General features: G+C 45.5%; 1 protein-coding gene across 1 annotated transcript in view; it reads left to right on the forward strand.

Annotated features, from left to right (window-relative positions):
- The window catches only part of LOC119169863 (uncharacterized), a 90,012-nt gene that overhangs the window by 24,209 nt on the left and 45,101 nt on the right, over nt 1-20,702 (forward strand). The window contains exons 4-5 of the mRNA XM_075886554.1: nt 2,772-2,974; nt 11,862-12,030. Coding sequence (XP_075742669.1) covers nt 2,772-2,974; nt 11,862-12,030 — 372 coding nt within the window. The remainder of the gene's footprint in view (nt 1-2,771; nt 2,975-11,861; nt 12,031-20,702) is intronic.

Below are 20,702 nucleotides of genomic sequence, written 5' to 3' on the forward strand. Positions count from 1 at the left end.
CGTACAGTGTTATTCGCCAATGTCTGTTTAGAGACGAACCGAGTCCAGTGCATCGAGGCGCTGACATGTCGTGACGATGTCAGGGATGGTAGCGGGAATCAGTGCAGCAAGGGCATTAAAAGCAACTGTTTCGATATAATTCAAAATATAGCGAAATTTTTCCCATTCCGGCATATACAAATTGACACACCTACATAGCGCAAGAACCTACTCGACGTACGACGTGTATTACTCACAAGGATGTTGTAGGCGAGTATGTAGGGTCCTCTTCGCCACTACGAGCCGAATGGCCACCGTTCCAAAAACAGGTCAGAGCTGCTACTACAAGCTGACCCTGTCGGGTAATTCAATGATGCGGTAGAAATACCATGCCTCGGTGACGTCAGTCACATCAAAAAAGACGTAACGCAGTTTGGCAGCCTCATCCCTTTCACTAATGGCACTCACGATCTCATAGTCATCGAGCTAGTCCTTGACGTCTTCTCTACGAGAACCACCAAAGAGCGGGCCGTCAAGCTGGTGTCCGTGTATAGGAGGCTTGACCTGCTTTGACGAGCGGGTGATCGCATCAGCGCTGACAGGCTTGTTTTGCCACATGCTGCTGGACAGAGGGCACAAGCCGCGGCCTTAACCAAGTTTCAGGTCGTAGAGTAGGCTGGGGGAGCGCCGAGGACTTACAATCCACCTCCACCTCGTATAAAGCCCTGGTTTTGACGGCGTTTATTTGAGGAAGACCGGGCAGAAAATGAACGGGTAGAACGCGGACACACGGTGGCAATGATTTTGTTTTGTCGACTAAAATAACTCGGCAATGGTAATGAAACATGGTGCCGATGCAGACAAAGAGACCAACAAATAATGATTTACAATACTGCACAGCTTACAAAAAAGTGCAAAGCAAATGCACACAATATATTCATGTGCATGTCCATTTATGACTACTTTAAGATATATATTGTGCTATAGATGACCACAAGAGCGCCTATGCGTTAGATAGATAGATAGATAGATAGATAGATAGATAGATAGATAGATCAATAGATAGATAGATTCTTTACCATACATTACGCCACATGGAGTGTTTTTAGACGAGGCTCCAGGCAAGGCTTTGTGGTGTAATATGGGACTGCTACAGAGTGTCCAGGTCAAATCCCATCTGGTGCAGAATTTTTGTGATTTCGTTTGTAACAGAAAAAGCAAAGCAAAAGCAAAGCAAAAGCAAAGGGCGTCTTAGCCTTTTGCTTTTACTATCGCGATGGCGAAAAACTAGAGGGGCGAAATCGACCGCTATTCTAATCTCGTTACAACTTCCGGAGTAAACTCGCAGTTTTAGGCAAATTCAAACTGTAGCCTTCTGCGTGAAAGTCAGATATTCTACCACAGAGCAACACCAGTGCTTAAAAAAAAGTCATATACAAGCGTCTAGTCGGGGCAAGGGCAGTAGTGGGTGCAATATTCCGTATGCGCTTTCAGAGCAATGTATTCAATGCTTAAAGTAACGCACAATAAAAAGGTGACCTGAGTTGCAGCTAGTAGCATTATTTAGTTCCGTGCAGTTAATGAAAACTACAGCAAAAAAAGCAGTTGTGCCGTCACTTCATTATCGTTTTGAAATGATTTGCCAACCACTACCTAATATCTCACCTCTTCTCTCTATTTCCTTCCTATTTTTTCTTTCCACTTTACTTCCCCCTTCCCTGTTCCTAAAGGCGCTGAGTGTTGTTCTTTGGCGAAATTCTCTATCTCTCATTCTCAATATTTTACATTAACGTTAGGCATCCCTACCGGCACGACGTGTGCGGATGCCACGACTCACGTCAAATTAATTTTTTTAGTCGAACGGTCAGTTTATTCCTGCTTCGCTTTATTATGTTATCTTGATCTGAACATAGGCATTTTATCTAATATGTGTTGCTTTCGCCAAACATTTCGTTCACTGGAGGTGTTAGTTATTACCCCAAGGTTTGTTAGTTACCCAATGGTCCCACTACACTTCATTTCAGGATCATGGCCTGTGTATTTGTTGATCGTTTACTTCTATTTCTGAAAGCAATGAACTCCAACTAAGTTGAAGGCTGGACAGCAAGGTTTAGTGTCGCATAGCTTGCGTAGACCGACGACCGCTACTTATGTGCATCACTGCACAACACTGTGCACTTTGTCGTGCTATTGTTTTTTTAGCTGTGCTGTAACATGGGTGCCACTGTTACGTCGGACAATCATTAACCCTTTACACATCAGTGTGCTCAACGTGTCTCGCAAATGTGTACGAAACTTTCACACGCGCAAAGACGTTAATCTAGCTGGTAGCACATGGCTGAACGAACAATCAACCGTAGGCTGGCATGAGCTGACTGCTTCGCATAAAATCAGCTGCCACAATAGGTACGATCTGCCGAATTTCGAAGATCACATGCGTTTCGTACGCAACGTTTTATTTAGTTTTTCTTGTTTTTTGCAGCGCTTAAGGCCTTCGCTTTACATATAAACATGGTTATATAGTCAAGAGTCTGACTGAATTCCGTCTGGTCGGGGACATAGTGCAAATAACAAAAACGCCGACCAAGGTGAAATACACAAAAGTTAAAAAGACGTTTCTGCTCCCCACACGGCAGCCTTGTTCACTGTGACAAAATTTAAAAAGACTGTGAACAAGGCTCCCGTGTGGGGAGCCGAAACGTCTTTTTAAGTTTTGTGTATTTCACCTTGGTCGGCGTTTTTGTTATTTTGCACCCTAAGCATGGTTAACATGTGAGCTTCATCTTCCGCAGGGCCTGTTCACCATGGGAGAAGCTGAGGGCTTCGTGTCAGCGGCAACCTTCAAGAACATGAATGAAGCCTTCTTCCGGGAATATCCTGTTGGAGACCCGAAGAACACTTTGCTGGCTATAATATATACGTCCGGAACCACAGGGCTCCCGAAAGGCGTGGAGTTTACGCACTACGGATTCGTGGCCAACCACTTTACAATGAAGTGAGTCCTACTGCTGTAGTAGTTCGAGCTTTATTTATATTTAACAGCACACCTATCTATGCTCACTGTTCTACCATTTTTTTGCCCCGCCACGTTGGTCTAGTGGATAAGGTACTCGGCTGCTGACCCGCAGGTCGCGGAATCGATTCCCGGCTGCGGCGGCTGCATTTCCGATGGAGGCGGAAATGTTGTAGGCTCGTGTGCTCAGATTTGGATGCACGTTAAAGAACCCCAGGTGGTCGAAATTTCCGGAGCCCTCCACTATGGCGTCTCTCATAATCATATGGTAGTTTTGGGACGTTAAACCCCACAATTCGATTTTGTTCTACCATTTCACGTTCGCAAAAAGTATCATCATTATAAATGGTCTCTGCCTTTCTAGCACGTACAGCGCAACAGCTCACCTGCTGGTGCTTCTGCTGCTGCTGCTGATGATGATGATGATGAGGATGATGGTGATAATGCCTCAAATATGGCTCATACTCACTCGGGTGTTCAACTAAGAATTGATTATAAGAGTCTGTGAGACGTTCGGATTCTAATATTCAGGACGCGTTTCGGGAAACGGGTTGGATCTGGAAGGTGTGTCTGCAAGGCTCTGGCACCCTCATCCTTTCATCAATGTGGTAGTCATATTTGATGTATACCCGGCCGAAGAGGCAGCGACCGCAATGTGTCTCTGCAAAACGCATGTATTTGTTTATGCGGTGGGCTTCTGCAAGTTCCCTGCAGGTATTTACCACGCATAGGGCCAAAAGTCTCTGGTTGACCATGGGCATAGAGAGGTCGAGAGACTGCCTGATGACTTTTCGGTGAATGACCTCGAGTTGGCCATCATTGTGTTTGTGTAGAGCAAGTAGGGGTTCGAGTAGAGTGTTCTACTCATTACGAAAGCATCTGAAGCGGCAATAAATTCTTGCTTCGTAATCTGCCCTGCTTGTTGGAGACCCGGCGGACCACACAGTCCACGTGGTCTCCCGCCGTATAGCTTGGCTATTGTGGTGTCGCCCTTGCGTTGATGGTGTATAGAAAAGCCAACGACGCTGACCACCTTGGTCTCACAGATTGGCCCTGAAAATCGACTGATGTGTAGCTAAGTTGTGTACTGAGGAGAGGGACGTACGTGCGCAAATTCAGACTTTGTCGGGGCACACTGGAGTCAGCAGTAAATTGCGTAGTCGTCGACTACAGCCACTGCTGCTTGCACGCATGGCGCTGAGTGACACAGCTAGGTTACCTTGCGTGAGCCTCATCGTAATATCATCCGCGTGAAGAGTTTGATGTATCCCTGGTAGAGAACCCGGTTTGGCGCGAATAGAATGCATGGCTAAATTAATTAAGAGGGGAGAGGGAGCCGCGACTTGAGGTATTCCTCTCGAGCCTATGGCGTAAAGCCTATATTCCTAATCTTGTATGGGCATGTAGGATTGATGGTCTGTGAGAAACCTTCTAGTATAGTTGAATCTGTTGTAAACACAGCTCGTCTGACTTACGTGGTCCAGGATTACCTCATGCTTCATGTAGTCGAATGCCCCTAAAAGAACCAAGGCCAGGACTACCTTGTCATTGTGGGAACATTCTACAGGATCTAATATGTCATGGTGGAGCTGCAAAAGTATATCCTGAGCTTACTTCTGAGGGTGGAAACCAAACATGGTGTCGGAAAAAGTGTGCTCTGTATCTAGAAAATCGGATCGGACAGTCTGTCACGCACCACCGTGTCCATCAGTTTGCCGACGCATGACATGAGGGATATGGGTCGAGGGTTCTGCACATCCATAGGTTTATCGGCATCTGGGACGAAGGTCACGAGAGGCGATTTCCAGTTAAAAGGGAGATGAATTTCTCCGTCCCTAATTCTCTTGGTGTGTTTGACAAGAGTGGCGTAGGCAGCGTCGCGAAAAGTGGCCAAGAGTTTCACCATAACCTGGAACGCCCGGGTGCAGTCCCACACTTCATCTTGCGCAAGGCCGCCCAGAATTCGTGGAGTTGTAACGGGGTGTCCAGTTGCAGGTTCTCTTACCCTGCATACCATTATGCGGCCACACGGGGGTCCTCGGTGGTGCACAAGTATCGGTCCCTGAACGTGTATGTGCCATCTGTGATGTCCTTCTTGTAAAGTTGCGCATAACCTTATGTAAGTCACGTAGGCTTTCCGTGCTTGCTAGTGTTGGATCCACGAAAGCGTCAAACAGGCGCCACGTGTTGTGGCGAGACATCTGGAATGCAGCCGTGTTGCACCGGTTCACACAGTTAGTTTCGGCTAGCTGAGCTGCAAACTCCAGAGATTTCTGCTTGAGTTCGAGGATGCGCTTCTTGATGTGACTGCTATGATTCTGTTTTTTTTCCATCGCCTAGTAGGTTATGGCCGGCGTCCCAAAAGTAGAGGAGGTGGTTTTCTACGTCCGTTTCCGTGAGTTGTATAAGCCGTTCGCTTTCTTTTTTTTTAGTGTGGAAGTCAGTGATTTGGGCCAGGTGTCCTATTCAACCTGAAGGGGCTATAAATTAGATAGAGAGGTGCGGAAAGTCATCCAGTCTGGGACACGAGCTTGAGTTAGTTGGCGTTTTGAGGGTCGCATGTAGACGGTCGCGTTTACAACACAATGATCCCTACTGAGAGTGTCATGTGTGTTCAACCAGTTGGCATGGCGCATATTGCGTTTAAATGTGAGGTCCTTGCAAGTATCTTGTTCAACAGAGCTGCCTACACGTGTTGGGCTAGCGGGTTCAGTGTGGAGGGTGAGTCTAAGTTTAGAAAGAAGTTGGAAAAATCATGCGAAATTACTGCCTGAAGCCCGCTTAGTTATCAGCCGGCTTGTTCACTTCAGGTGTCCAATTACTAAAGTACAGATAATAATTTATGCACATGAGATAAAAGTGGCTAACCCTATCGCACACGACAACGAGCAGCGTTATACACGGGTTTGGCAGCGTGCGTTAGAAACAACACCCTAAGGCAAAATTACTCGAAAAAGGGGTAACGGAGCCCAATAGGCGCGCGCGATGAACGGATAGACCGTTGAGGAGCAACCACAGAGGGAAGCGTGCCACGCGTAAACCACTTAGTCTCCAAACACGCTCGAAAGAGATGAACCACCCGGAAAAAGCAGGCAATGAGAAAAGCAAAGCGTGTCCAAGGTGTCCAGCCCTCCTTCTCCTCCTCTGCTGGCTCAGTCTTTCCCGTATTTTGCCGTCGACGGTTCTCGTTTCGTCGCGCTCGGAGTGCTCGACCACGGCCGCCTGAATTTAATGATCTAAGAATTACGACGTGGTGCTTGTGTGTACGGTTGGATGAGCGTGGGCTGCTGCTTTGACGTTTCGTCGCACCCATGAAGTCTGGAGCAAGTCTCGACACGTCACCACGCCACGCTGTATATCTCTAACTTCAAGATAGTCACGACCAACACATGGCAGCAACAGTTCGCAAGGCCAATATGGCGGCCGAGAAGACAGCAGGCCTATTGGATGTATACTTCTGTCCGACGCAGGGCAGAAATCAGCGCTGGATCCTTAAGCAAGTAGGTTATCATTCTATATTCTACTCTATCGCGTGAGCGATACGGATCACGCTTGCCGGCAATGGGCTTGGTCGTGTTGTATATCGCACGCACGAAACGCATCGCGAAGGTGAGCTTCTGCGTCTTCAGTTCGCCTGTGCGTTGCAACCACCTGGAAATTGGCCGCCATTGTCGTCGGCCTCCCGTACGCTCGCTCATCGAGTGCTCGCCTGTCTTCGCCGCCGCGATGAGCTTCGGGCTGATGATACTGGGCTGAGACCTCGTCGCTGTCTTGGGAGTCGTCGAAAGCACATTGCGGGTTCTCGTAAAGAGTTAGGTTGTAGTATGTCGCGCGCTGTAAGTGCACCAGCACGGGCTGGCGGGGCTTTCGCTAGCGTCGGAACTCACTGATAATTGGTCACCATTCCAGTTGGCATTCCCGTCATCCGGTCGCAAGCAGCTCGGCGCCTTCCGTTGGCCGCGGTGGCGGACTCGCGTTTGCCCGCTGTACTCGTTCGAGTTTGTGGAAAAGGGCCGCATTACCATCGATTTCTTAGGCGCTAGCTCCAAACCAGCTCCGCGCTGTTCGTGGCGGCGGCCAAGCGTATGCTCACTCTCCTGTTCGAAGTTCGCTGGCGGCAGACACTCCGCGTGCAGCGCCGTTTGGTCTCGCGTTCGCTTGCTCGAGCTGAACAACGTCGCTCGCTTAGGACTCACCGACTTGTTAGCGTCACGGTAAGTCGCGGAGTTCTGGCTGCGGTCGCCGCTCCTAAGCTGTTGCGATATGGGGATCGAAATGAGTTTTTGACGATGAGTGACTTCACGGTGAAATTATTAGGATGTCATATCTCAAGTATATTTTCATTTCACCTTGCACGTATTTCTCATATGCATTTGTATTCATCCTCTGCCACGTGTGACTCACCATTTTACATACCGTTTCTGTAGCCGTGGGCACACACCGTGCTGAAGACTGTGTGCGCTAGCGTCTGCAATGCCTGTCATCCATCTATTTCGTCAGAGCAGCTTCAGAAGGACTGTGCGAGATGTGAAGGTAAATTTATTTGTGTGTCATTTTTTACACGCATGCTTTTATATTAATGTGCACGTACTTGTAATATGCGTGCATCTTCATCTACTGTCACGTGTGTCTAAATATTCTTACTATAATATTGCACGTGCAGCCGCGGGAACACAACAGGCAGAAGGCTGCGTGTGCTGGCGTCTGCAATGCCTGTCACCTATCGCTTCCGTCAGAGGAGCTCCACAAGGAGTGAACAAGATGTGACAACGAGACTGGACTTGTGCGCTTCACGATGAATTCACTTAAAAGAAGGGAAAAACTTCATGTGTATGTTGACAAATTTAAGATTTTGATGTCTCACTTTTGTCGTTCATTGTTGCCGTGACTGCGAAAGCAGTTACACATAGGTGGCTAACAACTTTTTCGCGTGTTCTTTTCTGTGCAATTTGTTGCTCACTGCGCAGATAAACAGGCGAAAAAAGTATTGGTCCTGGCGGAAAATAAACAAAAAACAGTGTTTGATCTGGGGACAAAAAGTTCATCCTTTTTGAGTATTTGAGTTGATCAACGGTTCATCCGGCAAGGTGCAACTGAGAGGACAAATGGTTGCCGGGTAAAGTGTAAATGTGAGGATTAACGGATGCTCTATAAGGTGCGAATTTGAGGACTAAATGTTAGTCCTTTGAGGTGAATTGTGGGACTAATGGTTACTCGCTAAGGTGTAAATGTGAAGACTAAATGTTAGTTTCTTGAGCTCGTCTGTGGGGTGTACCTGTTAGACCCGGTGCCGTTAGTCCCGAAAGAGATTAATGGTTGTGGCAGCCCCATTAGTCCCCAAAAGAACGAACCACACACCCTTTAACACCCTTTTGCCTTAGAGTGTAGAGTGAATGTTGGCACACAAACATGAAAAAGCACTACCCGCCCGTGCGTTTTTTTACTGTGGTCTTTTTTGTGATACTTCAACGCGGAAATTTTGTTTTGTCTATCGGTCGACTTGCCTTTGTGTAAACCGAAACGGCCGAAGTTCAACCACACCCGCTGCGCTCACCAATATTGATTTGGTTTCCGCGTTCATACTTGTGCAATTGTCAATTAAAAAGCAATTATTGCGCAAATATGGGGCACAATATCGATACTTCAAAAGTTTGTGATGTGTTTCTTTATACTATAAACAACATACATAAGTAATTCTAAGAACTGTAGCGTTCATTACGCTCCACTGACATTGTGACACCATGCAAGAAAAGGCGGGCGTTTCCTACCCTTTTCAAAAGCCATGCGGTGCTGCCACCTCCTTTGCAATCTACAAACTACGGCGTCTGAGATTGCGGGCCCATGGCGCGTGCTTGCATTATTGGAGGGCAGTGCAGCCAACTCTAGGAAAGTTTCCCTAGATCTAGAAATTTCCGGTTGTATTTAGGGGAAAAGGGAAATTTGTCAACATCTAGGGAAATGTTTGCTTCCACGTGAAGCAAGCAGATGGACAGATGCATAGAGTCTCATGCAGTAATACTGATATGTAACTCTATGGATAGAGGGACGTCTTGCCCACAACCCCTGTTTTGTTCCTTCATGCACCTTTTCTCTTTTAACCCCCTTTACACTCACCAAAAAGTGCTGTGTCATGCCCAGCAGTGGTGTCAAGAGGTGCAAGGGGGGACGGGGCCGGTCGCCATCCCCAACGCTGTGTCAGCGCTCTTCTGTCCCCCACTTCATTGCAGTTCATTCCATGAAGTCCGTGTTCGACGTCGAGTGCCTTAATTCCTGTTCGAATCAAAGAAAATGTGCTCTCACTCGAGCTCGCCAATTATATATATGGTTTCCTTGACACCAACCTCCCATTTTCTCGCCTTTCACCCGCAGCGTTATTTCTTTGTTTTGTTGTTGTTGTTTTTTCGGTTTCCCTTTTTTGTGCACGCTGTCGTGTTGCTAGTGAGCTGGCCCGCGGAGCCATGTGATTCCGCCCAGGTTACCAAGGTTTCTGTGAGAAGCACAGCCAGAACAGTAGGCTGCGTGTATGTGGTTATTTGCACAGCTGAAAAAGAAAGTTGAAAAAAAAGTGCCTAGTGGAAGAATGCATGAATATATTAGGAACGGATATAGGCAGTCAACATTTTTAACAAACATATATTCTCGTTACTATTCAGCAGGTTGCGAGGGATGAACTGCCACACGGCATAATATGCTTTCATGGTTAACCAATTTTAGTCACGATATCCTGCATCAAATATTATGAAAAGGATTGAGAGTGACGTTTTTCAAGACATTGTTTACAATTTTAGTAAGCGTGCATCACTTCATGTTTTATATGAACACCACCAAGCATTTTCGGCAGGAGAGTTGCGAAATAACAGAATTGATGATTAATTTTTGAAAGCTTGCTCACCGGAATATTTCAAGTACTACGCTTTATATGCTCGTTCTCATTATTATTATTATTATTATTATTATTATTATTATTATTATTATTATTATTATTACGTACCTTACGTGCTATTACAAGTGCACTGTATTGTAGTGTAAGATTTCCGTGTTTTTCATTGAACACGTAGCAGTGTTTTCAAGTATTATTTTGATAATTCATTCTTTCTTCAACCTTTATGCAATGCCTTTTTCTTGGTGACTTGTCTAAAATACTGCAATACTACATGCCCCTCCCCCTCCCCCTTTTTATGATGACCGCTTACCTTTGTGATTTCATGAGATAAAATGTTGTTTAAAGCGTTTCAATTTGTACTGATACAGTTTTTAACCTTCAGCACGGTGATTTTAGTGAATATTTTCAAACGAATGCACTAATGCATTATAAAAGGGAACTTGGCAATCGTTTTCCACAGCAAAAACACATATTAGTCTTCAAGAAACTGCTCTCCATGCAAATCTAGGGAAATCTAGAGAATTTTTTTGCTCCAGAGAGGCAAGAAGTAGCTGCGCAGGTTGGCAGTACTGTTGGAGGGCTTCCTTTCGTTTTCCCAGATTACTGCCAGGAATAAACGTTTTGTTCACCATCTCCAGAAGAAAGACTAGCTATCATCTTTCGACGACACTTGCTATCAAACAAGTAGATATGAGGCCAATTTTGTTTTCTGTGACGTTTCTATATCTTTCTGGCTGTGTTGCTGATGCCACTGCAAGAAAGATGTCAAAATATTCACTTTGGCCTCGAGGGAGTATGAAGCATCGTCTTGGAAACTGCATGATTACCCTCTGTCAACTGGCTACGAGGGAACATCTGTGCCATTCACTATGCACTTAAAGAGCTTCTTTGTCTTTGAAGGCAACCATTATATAAGTAAATAGAACACATAAAACACACAATGAAACCTACTTCAGGTGCCGTCAGGGACATTTAGATGGATGGGTGAAAAGCTTTTATTGGGGTCCTGAAGGATTCCACCCACGTTTTATAGGGATAAGATTCAATCAAACAAAAGTTTATTCAAAATAAGCTCAGTAATACCACTCAATCACACCTTTTCTTGTTAGTTTTGCTCTGTTTTATGTTCGTGCTTTGCGCGTGACCGAACACTAACTAGTCTACGGAGCTACAAAGCAAAGCGTGTTAATTAAGACTACTTGTAACCATTGCGTCCCTGCCTTGTATAAACTAACGAAGCTAACGTGGAATGAACACAATGGCTCCGTAAATTATAGCGCTAGCACGCGATTAACTTAGAAGATATTTTTCCCGTGCTTCTCCAGCTTTCAAACTTTTATTGAACAAAACACTACTGCGCTCAAAGCTCGTATACAAAGCCTAGGTTTGGGACCTATTTCATGATGACCTTGTTCACTCACCTGAAATCCTTCAAAACAGTTCAACAGAAATACTTATGTTTTAACTATGCACGAGCCGCAAGCGTTACTAACATGAAGGCAAACCTTAAACTACGATCATTATCATTCCGCCGTAAATGCGTAAAATGTTTCGTTTGTGTCCCTCTTATCGCATATTTCATCATCGTTCGTTACGCAATGACCTAATCTTACCTCCTCAGTAGATATCGTCACGCATTGATCACCGACATAAGGTTGCTGTTCTTTTTTGCAGGACATCCACTTTCCGTTATTAATTTTTTCTTAGGAGTTGCGAGGAGTGAAACTACCTTCATGCTATATCCGCAGATATTACTAACCATCAAATTTTTGGACAGTTTTAACTACTAATAAATAATTAGTTTTGGCTGATGTATAGTGTGTTGTCGTTGTTCACGATTGTTTGGTATAATCCTGTATGTATTGGATATTTTTGTTGTTTATTAATATTATTTTTAATATAACACTGCTTCGTAACCAATTTTTTATGTAATGCTTTTGCCCTGACGGTACAATAAACGAAAAAAAAATGAAACACTTGTTGCAGGCCATGTGTGGCTTATGACGAAACTGACGTCACCTTACTCCCTGCACCCATCACTCACGGATCCGGCTTCTTGTGGACAATGATGACTGTGCTGGACGGAGTTGTCTGCGTACTCACAGCTCCACGAATCACGCTGCCAGAGTTCGCCGATATTGTTAACAAGTACCAGGTGACCTGTCTTTCAAGACTTTTCGCCGGCGGTCGCCAGTGTTGTAGCGCCAATAACGTATAGATATTTCGGATTTTCTTGGTTTATAATGTCCTATTGTACTCTTTTCCGCATTAAAGCCTACACAAACAGTGTTGGCACGGGACGACCACTCATCAGTGTTACCTCACATAGTCTATTGTCAACGGGAATGATGAGCAAATAGCTATGAGAAATGCCAATGTAACTACATTTGTTGAGGTATTTGAATAGACAAGACATCGTAGCGCAGGCGGTGTTGATTTAGACTGCGTTCCAGCAAGTATGTTGCCGTCGTCAAGGCAGCATATGTTTTTTTACGAACTTCACTTTTTGAAAAGTATGCCCGTGTCAAATAATTTTCCAACTGTTCAAACTTCCGAGTTTCAGCCTCAGTTGCTCTGAAGTATTTCAGTAGATATTGCGGCAAGCACAAGTGCGGCGAACACGTGAGTGTGTGGAGAATAGCCTGAAACCATAATAAGACCGACGCTGGCATCGCGCTAACGCATATAAAGGGCTAAGGTTGATGCTTTTCTGCGTTTTGTTTCGATGCCCTACCTAACGTGTGTCTTTAATATGTGCTTAGTGTGTCACTGAAATTACAGCTTGATAATTCAGCACCTGTTGCAGTGTTCACGCGCAGCAATTAGTAGCATTGTCATTGTTATAATTTTTGATAATTTATTGTTCTCTATCTTGGTTGCATGTGCCACACGTGCACGCACAAGCAAATGGAAGGCGAAATTTGCGAGAAGCTTCTATACACCTTTTCACACAACAGTAACACCCCCTTTGTGAACTGTGGCACTAGGTACAAAGGCTGCCGTCACATCATCGGCAATGCATTTTTCGGAAGTTACGCCTATTCAGCAAAAGCTCATAATGTGGACTTCCGCGATGCCCAGGTTGACTGAAATGACACTTACCCGCTATGCTTGGCACCTTGGCCTAATACTCGCGAGTGGTCCACATTGCACAATCAGCTGCATTTTATAGTCAAGAGCACTTCAGAAGCTTGGCTTGTCACTCATTCGTAGATTTCATGGGTTGTGATTACGCTCACAATGAGAGCGTCAATACAGTTCTAAAGTAAGTCTTGAACGAGTTGAAAAACTCGTAGCGGATGGTTACCCAATATCAGTGGTAGACTGCATTCGAATCCTGAAACTACGCGCACAGTCGAACTGGTACAGTGGCGAAACATTAAGAATGCTTGAACACAGTGTCCAGCGAAAACAATGAGGCTCATATCGTGCATAGCGAACCGCAACAACGGCATGAAGGAAGCGAACCTAATTCTTCTCATACAGCATTTCGTTGTTAGCAAGATAACATACGTAGCTCCCTACCTAAACCTTAGGAAAGCCAAAAAAGCCAAAATTGATGCGAGCCTATAAACAAGCTTTAGGACTGCCCATGCTAACACCTAATGACAAACACTCAGCACTGGGGCTACATAATACTCTTGAGAAACTTATAGAGGCTCAATGGATAACTCAATACGAAAGACTTGCGTAAAGCCCATAGGGGAAGGCAAATACTTAGTAATCTCAGCATCAACTACGCCTTACAACACGGTCTTAACACCAATAAACCGCATGAAACCAGGAAAAATCTTACGTACCACCGCTGCTGAAGAGCATGCACCCAGAATATAACAAAGAATGGGGATTGAAACGCTCAAAAGCAATTAAAACAGATTCTCACACTCAGCAGATGCTGTCAACGTGCACGCAGCGAAATATGCGCATTTTTGTGGCATGGTAATTGCAGTCGTAGACAACGATGGTGCCCTAGAGGCTAGCAGTTCCATCCGAACCGGTAGCGTGTGAGCTGCGGAAGAATCCACTATCGCATTGGCCATAGGTTGCACGCAGGCTTAAGGTATAATCAGGGACTCCAAGGCCACAGTCAGAAACATTTGCAGTGGGTGAATCTCCCTAGAAGCACAAAGGATATCGGTCAGCGTTCGAGACCGCAGAAAAGTTTAAATTGTTTGGACGTCTGCAGGCTCCTCTCTTCCTCGCTACTAAACGGCTCACACCGTGGCTCAAGGACTCACACGCAGAGCCATTTAGACGCCCTCACTAGGTAGGGAGGAGATCACGTGGTCGCCTACAAGGAAATCGCAAACCATTACTGATTGGAAAGAGCCCGGTATCCTCCCATGCACCGCACACTTATCAAGCAGCAAGCGGTGGCAAGGCGCCTCCTTTAAACAAATAAGTACGCGATCCTGTTGGCCTATAGCCTCTATTACATAGGTCAATACACCGACAGGTGCAAATTATGTAAGGAAAGGATGGAACTACCTCACATACTGTGGCCTGTCCAAAGGGGGTCCGACAGGGTCTCACAACTGATAATGTTGAGCAGTGGGAGACCTTGCCTAAGCTCAGACCCAAAAAGCAACGGATGGCGATTCGACGCACCGAGGACGCCACCAGGGCTCAAGGGCTCCTGGCTGACACCTAGGCATGGGCTACACACTACTGAGGTAACCGAAGTTTTAAAGTAAAACTTTCCCCCTCCTCCTTGAACGAGTTGAAGTGTATGAACATTGTCGACAATACCACAAGTAATAAATATAACCAATTGAACGCAGTTATTAGCATATAAACGCTAAGGATGCTGTAGAAACATACGGTCGACGCACACACGACGATAGAAAGGGTGCCACCACGTCACCACGTGAGTGACTGCGTCTCTCGTTGGCGCTTCTGAGGTGCGTACATATCTCAATCCGAAAGGGAAAATAACCTGACGGAATTGCCCCCGGCTGACACGTCGCTCAAAGTTCTGAAGAAGCAGGATGCCGACACCGAGTCTGCAAGTCTCCCTGAGAAGGCGGTGCCCGTGGCCAGGGAGCCCGACATATACTTACCTTGAATGTTGTCGTCAGTGACACATTTGGTAAAAGTAGTAGTGCGCGCTCTACGGATGGGAGCCGCTGGGTGGCCGTGCTATGCAGTTACTTCGGTTTCACACTAGTGCAGCTTCATTTGGCCCAAGAATTGTAGTTGAAGCGAGCACAATACAAACACTATGTTAGCACCAAATTCTTTTTATTAGCTAAGGAGTGCATGCCGTCATTTAGTGGAACCGCGGAGCCATTTATATTCCGACAGCGGCCCCGCAAATTACCCTGCGTCTTACCCTGCTCACCCTGCTCACAATTACCCTGCTCACAATGGTACATGCAGGTTTTGACTCGACTGCTCTCTGAAAATATGTTGGTTCATTTGCATGGTGGAGTGATGCTAGACAAAGTAAAAAGACCGGAGAAAGTAATTACAGACAAGAGCACAATAGGCAGATATAACCAAAAGAACACAAGGAACTACACTGTTTTTATTGCGTTATGCCCTGTCGCATAGCGCTATTTCCTGCATACGCAGTAACATGAAAAACATACCACAAATGATTTGCCTTCGCTATAATCATCTCATTTTTGTACGCGCCCTATAATGTTTGTCGACGTAGTCAACTTATCTTCTGTGCCAATTCACACGTATGCGATTTATTGAAGTAATCTAGTTTCGGGAAGTACTTGTGGTTAGTCATTTGTACTTTGTTGAAATAGTGAGCACTTATGCCTGACTTCCGAACACCTTAGCGGGGTCGTATGGCCAAGAAAGGAACAATAAAAAGAACAAAGTAATTTTTATTATTGTGCATAATTAATATTTTCATATATCAACAGGACCTATTTCGCTTCATCACGTTAAAAATTGAATTGATTATTATCGCACTTATTATTTCTCTGGACGTTGCAATATTGCTGGCGTCTGCTAAGGGGGCATGATTTCGTAATTTATATTGCTGTATTCTAAAAATGCCTGAAGCCTACCGGGACTCGTTTAGGAAAATTGCATTAAGTTAGTGTAGCAAACACATAGATAAGATTACCTTCCGACCCCAAAAGTCACACTCGCATTTAATTGCTTGAGTTCTGTTACCAATCTTCAAAAATGAAACCGGTAACCGCAGAATTACAATAAGTAAATTTCGCCCAAAAGGGCGAACAAATGAATGCGGTATTGAGAAATTGGAAGGTTACACCTTCCATGGCTTGCAGCTAACTTCTTTACTATGTAAGTAGAATAATGGAAAAATAATCGCAGCATATCCACGGAGTGAATGATGGAGAGTGGGGCGAAGCATCCGTCCGTCCATTCGTTCTTGCTTCCGTCCGTCCATGCGTGCGTCTGTGTGGCCGTTCGTGCGTTCATCCGCGCACGTACATGCGTGCGTCTGTTCGTGCGTCCGCACGTCCATCTGTGCGTCCATCTCTGCGTTCGTGTATGCATCCGCTCCTGCGTCCATTCATGCGTCCATCCGTCCATGCAGCCATTCATGCGTCCGTCCTTGCAACTGTCTGTGTGTCCGTTCGTCCACCTATTCAACACTCCAAGTACCACCATCTCGCATCTTTTCATCATATATTCCTCATATAGAAGCACCGCCATACAGCGGAAATTCTAAGGACTGAACGAGAGAAAGCACACGCACACTTTCTCACGGCTTGCGCTTTGTGTCTACTTCCCACGTTTAACCAGCGCGAGCTCATGATATATACTAGTTCACTGTATTCATGGCAGTGGCCCAATGCTCGCTAATCTTTTCTAAAACCTAGGAGGTTACGCCCAGCGAGTATAACGTAGCAACCCTTTCTTGTCAGATAGTGCTCAATGTACATGCAATGGCTGCTAAGGGGGAATGAGAGACAGGAGAATTCGGCGTTTAGTTAACGCGCACGCTGCGAATTTTTTATTGTTCAACAACGCAGAGAAGAAATCTCCCACCGGCCCCACCTTGGAGGTCGAAATGTAAAACTGGTCACACACTACTTCTACGACTACGAGGGATGAACGGTTGCCGATATAAGGAGCTTCGCCCCTAAAAAAATGGCAGATCACATGTACAGCTAGAATCGATGATATGCGAAGCATGAATAAGAAAGCTTGATATGCCACTTTAAAATGAGGGCAACATTACGAGGTGGAGGTAAATGATGCCATACGGGACTTCCGTGTCTTGATTATCATGTTTTAATGTGTTGTTTACCTTTGTCATTTATTCACGTCACGTGATACCAAATTTAGCATATGTGGAGCTAGCAAAACGGCCTCGAGCACGCTATGAGCGTGGTATGTTGTCATGTTCTTACATGACACACGTGTCAGAATTATCATGTTTGCATCAGTCATATACTTCGTCATGCATTGACGTCACAGAACACCTAATTTGTTAGATGTGGAGCCTTGCAAAACGGCCGCGAGTGCATCATGAAGGGCCCATTATACCTCAATGTAGTGTTGACGCGCGCGCACGCTGGGCGCAGCGACGCGCGAAATTTGTGCCGATGTGTTTCCCAGACGACACTGCGTGCCCCGTCTTTTCGTGATGGAGGGACGCCGGATGCACTGAAACGCGCATGCGTCAAAGCAACGCAGTGCAGCGCGCGCCTGCGAGTATATGGCAGGACCGGTGCCGGGCGTGGCAAAGCCGGCGTGACGCGACGAAATGAACGCCGGGAAGCACTTGCACCGCGTCACGTTGAAATGTATTGGCGCCTTGACTGTGGCATGTAGTCATGTTCTCACATGACATGCATCTCATGATTATCATGTTTGCACCAGTTACATACCTTCGTAATCCATTGATGTCACGTAATACCAAATTTAGCATATGTGAAGCTATTGAAACGGCCGTGAGCGCATCATGGGTGTGGTATGCAGTCATGTTGTTACATCACACGCATGTAATGATTATCATGTTTGCACCATTCACATACCTTTGTCAACTGTTCAGGTAACATAATACCAAAATTGGTATATGTGACGCAAGCGAAACGGCCGCGAGAGCTTCATGAAGGTGACATTTAGTCATGTTAAATGCGAAGCCTTCCTTAGCGAGGTTCGGCGAACTTGAGTCTATCTATCTATCTATCTATCTATCTATCTATCTATCTATCTATCTATCTATCTATCTATCTATCTATCTATCTATCTATCTATCTATATATCTATCTATCTATCTATCTATCTATCTATCTAGCCGCCTACGACTTTTAGCTCTCCTAGCCATTTCGTTAATGGTACCAATACCAAATTTGGTGTGGCATAATATGACTGTATGACGGGCATACCTTACTAGTCGTAACATGACTATCATGACATGTGTGTCATGAATGTAATAATTTTTATTTCGAGGTCTTGCTGCCCTTGTGGTGTTTCGTTCACATGACATGTTGCAAAATTGGCATGGTATGACATGACTGCATGGCGAACACAAGTGACAGACCCTACCGTAGAAATCATGACATGCATGTCGTGTAAGTCATGATTCATGACTACGTACCACACTCATGGTACGTTCGCAGCTGTTTCGCTAACTTCACATACACCAAATTTGGTATTACGGGACGTGAATGAATGACGAAGGTATATAACATGTTCAAACATGATAATTATGAGATGCGTGTCATATAACAATATGACTACGCGCCACACTCATGATGTGCTCCGGTTGTTTCACTAGCTTCATATACACCAAATTCGGTATTACCAGACGAGAATCGATGACAAAGGTATGTGATTATTGCAAACATAATAATCATAAGATGCGTATCAAGTAACAACATGATTCCCAGCCATACTCATGAAGCGCTCGCGGCTGTTTCACGAGATTCACATGTACCAAATTGGGTATTACGTGATGCGAACGGATGGCATAAGTAAATGTCGCGTCCAAGCATGATACTAAAGACATGCGTGTCATTTAACAAGAATACTACATGCCGCACTCACGATGCGCTCTCAGCCGTTTCGCTATAGCTTCACATATGCCAAATTTGGTATTATGTCACGTGAATGTATGGCGAAAGTATGTGGCTGGTGTAAACATGGTAATCGTGAGATGTGTGTAATGTAAGAACATGCCTACGTGTCACACTCAAGGCGCCAAAGCACTAAGATGTAACTCGGCGCACGGGCGCACCGGTGTTCGTTTCGTCGCGTCACGTGGGCGATGTACCATCAGGTGCCCATCTGCCTGGCAAATAATAACAGGCGCACGCCACGGTGCGTTGCTTTGACGCATGCGCGTTTGAGTGCACCCGGCGTCCTTCAGGCACGAAGCTAAGCAGACGCAGTGCTGTCTAGGTCGCGTCGTCGGCGCGAAATGCAGCATGTAGCATTTCGAGCAGGTTGCCGCTGGTCGTCACTGAGAGACCACGCCTAATGTCAGACAATAGAGTGCTCGCGTTTTCTTAGCGTAGTTTCGCTGCGCCCAGCATGGGCACGCGTCAACGTTACGCGCGCTCGCCGCCGTTTCGCTAGCTTCACATATGCCAAGTTTGGTATTACGAAACTTGGACGGGTGAGGAAGGTATGATACGCGTTTAAACATGATAATCATGATATTCGTTTCATATAAAACATTAATACATGCTACGCTGATAGCGTGCTGGCGGCCGTTTCGCTAGCTGCATATATACTAAATTCATTATCAGGTAACGTGAATAGATGAAGAAGGTAAATGACACGTGCAAACGTGATAATCATCACATGAAAGTCACATACGGCATCATTTACCTCCGGTTCATATTGTTGTGCTGATTTTAAGGTGACATATCAAGCTTCCTCATTCATGCTTCGCATATCAGTGATTTCCGCTGTACGTGGGTTCTGCCAATTTTTTTTACTTGACACGCATGTCATGATTTTCATGTTAGGGTCTGTCGCTTGTGCTCGCCATGCAATCACGTCATACCATACCAGTTATGCAACTTGCCTTGAGAACGAAACCACCGCCAGAGCTGCAAGGTCATGAAATGTAAATCATGTCATTAATGGCATACATATCATGATTTTCATGTCATGACTACTCAGATGTCTTCTCATACAGTCATGTTATGCCATACCAAGTTTGGTATTGATACCATTATCGAAACGGCTAGGAGAGCTAAAAGTCGTAGGCGCATAGATAGATAGATAGATAGATAGATAGATAGATAGATAGATAGATAGATAGATAGATAGATAGATAGATAGATAGATAGATAGATAGATACGCTCAAAGTCGCTGAAGCTCGCTAAGAAATGCTTCGCATTAAAAAAAACGGTGATATACCGAAGCGTCACCGCGTGTTTTGTGTCGCTTCACAGCAAACCAAGCCAGGAGAACACCGCCTGCGCATAGGTACGAGCTGGCTGCAAAGAGCCGCACATGGGCACAAGTCACGTAAGAAGGAAAGATAGAAAAAGACATGTCCAGCCGGCACGCTACGTGAAAAGCATGGAAGAAGGAAAAACTGAGGAGAGGCCCTATCGTATCCCAATGCATTGCGAGAAGTGTGGCGGGAATGACGTCAAATTTATGTGGCAAACAAACCGGTATGTGGAAAACAAAATAGCAGAGGCTGCGCGGCGTGCTCTCAGTGCGGTTTCGCTTCTATAGTCCCGGCGTTACCTTAACGCGTATTAGTATCGTTTGCATGCAGTAAAATGTTGCGAACACACACTTCCCAGACTGTTCGTTCGTGGCAGGCCCGAGCGCGGCGTGCTGAAGTACTTCATGGAGTGTTTTTGTGCAACGGCACAGAAAGCACCGGTACGTGTCGTAATGAAAATCAATCAGCCCCTGCG

Source organism: Rhipicephalus microplus, chromosome 2, assembly GCF_043290135.1.
Source record: "Rhipicephalus microplus isolate Deutch F79 chromosome 2, USDA_Rmic, whole genome shotgun sequence".
NCBI lineage: Eukaryota > Metazoa > Arthropoda > Arachnida > Ixodida > Ixodidae > Rhipicephalus > Rhipicephalus microplus.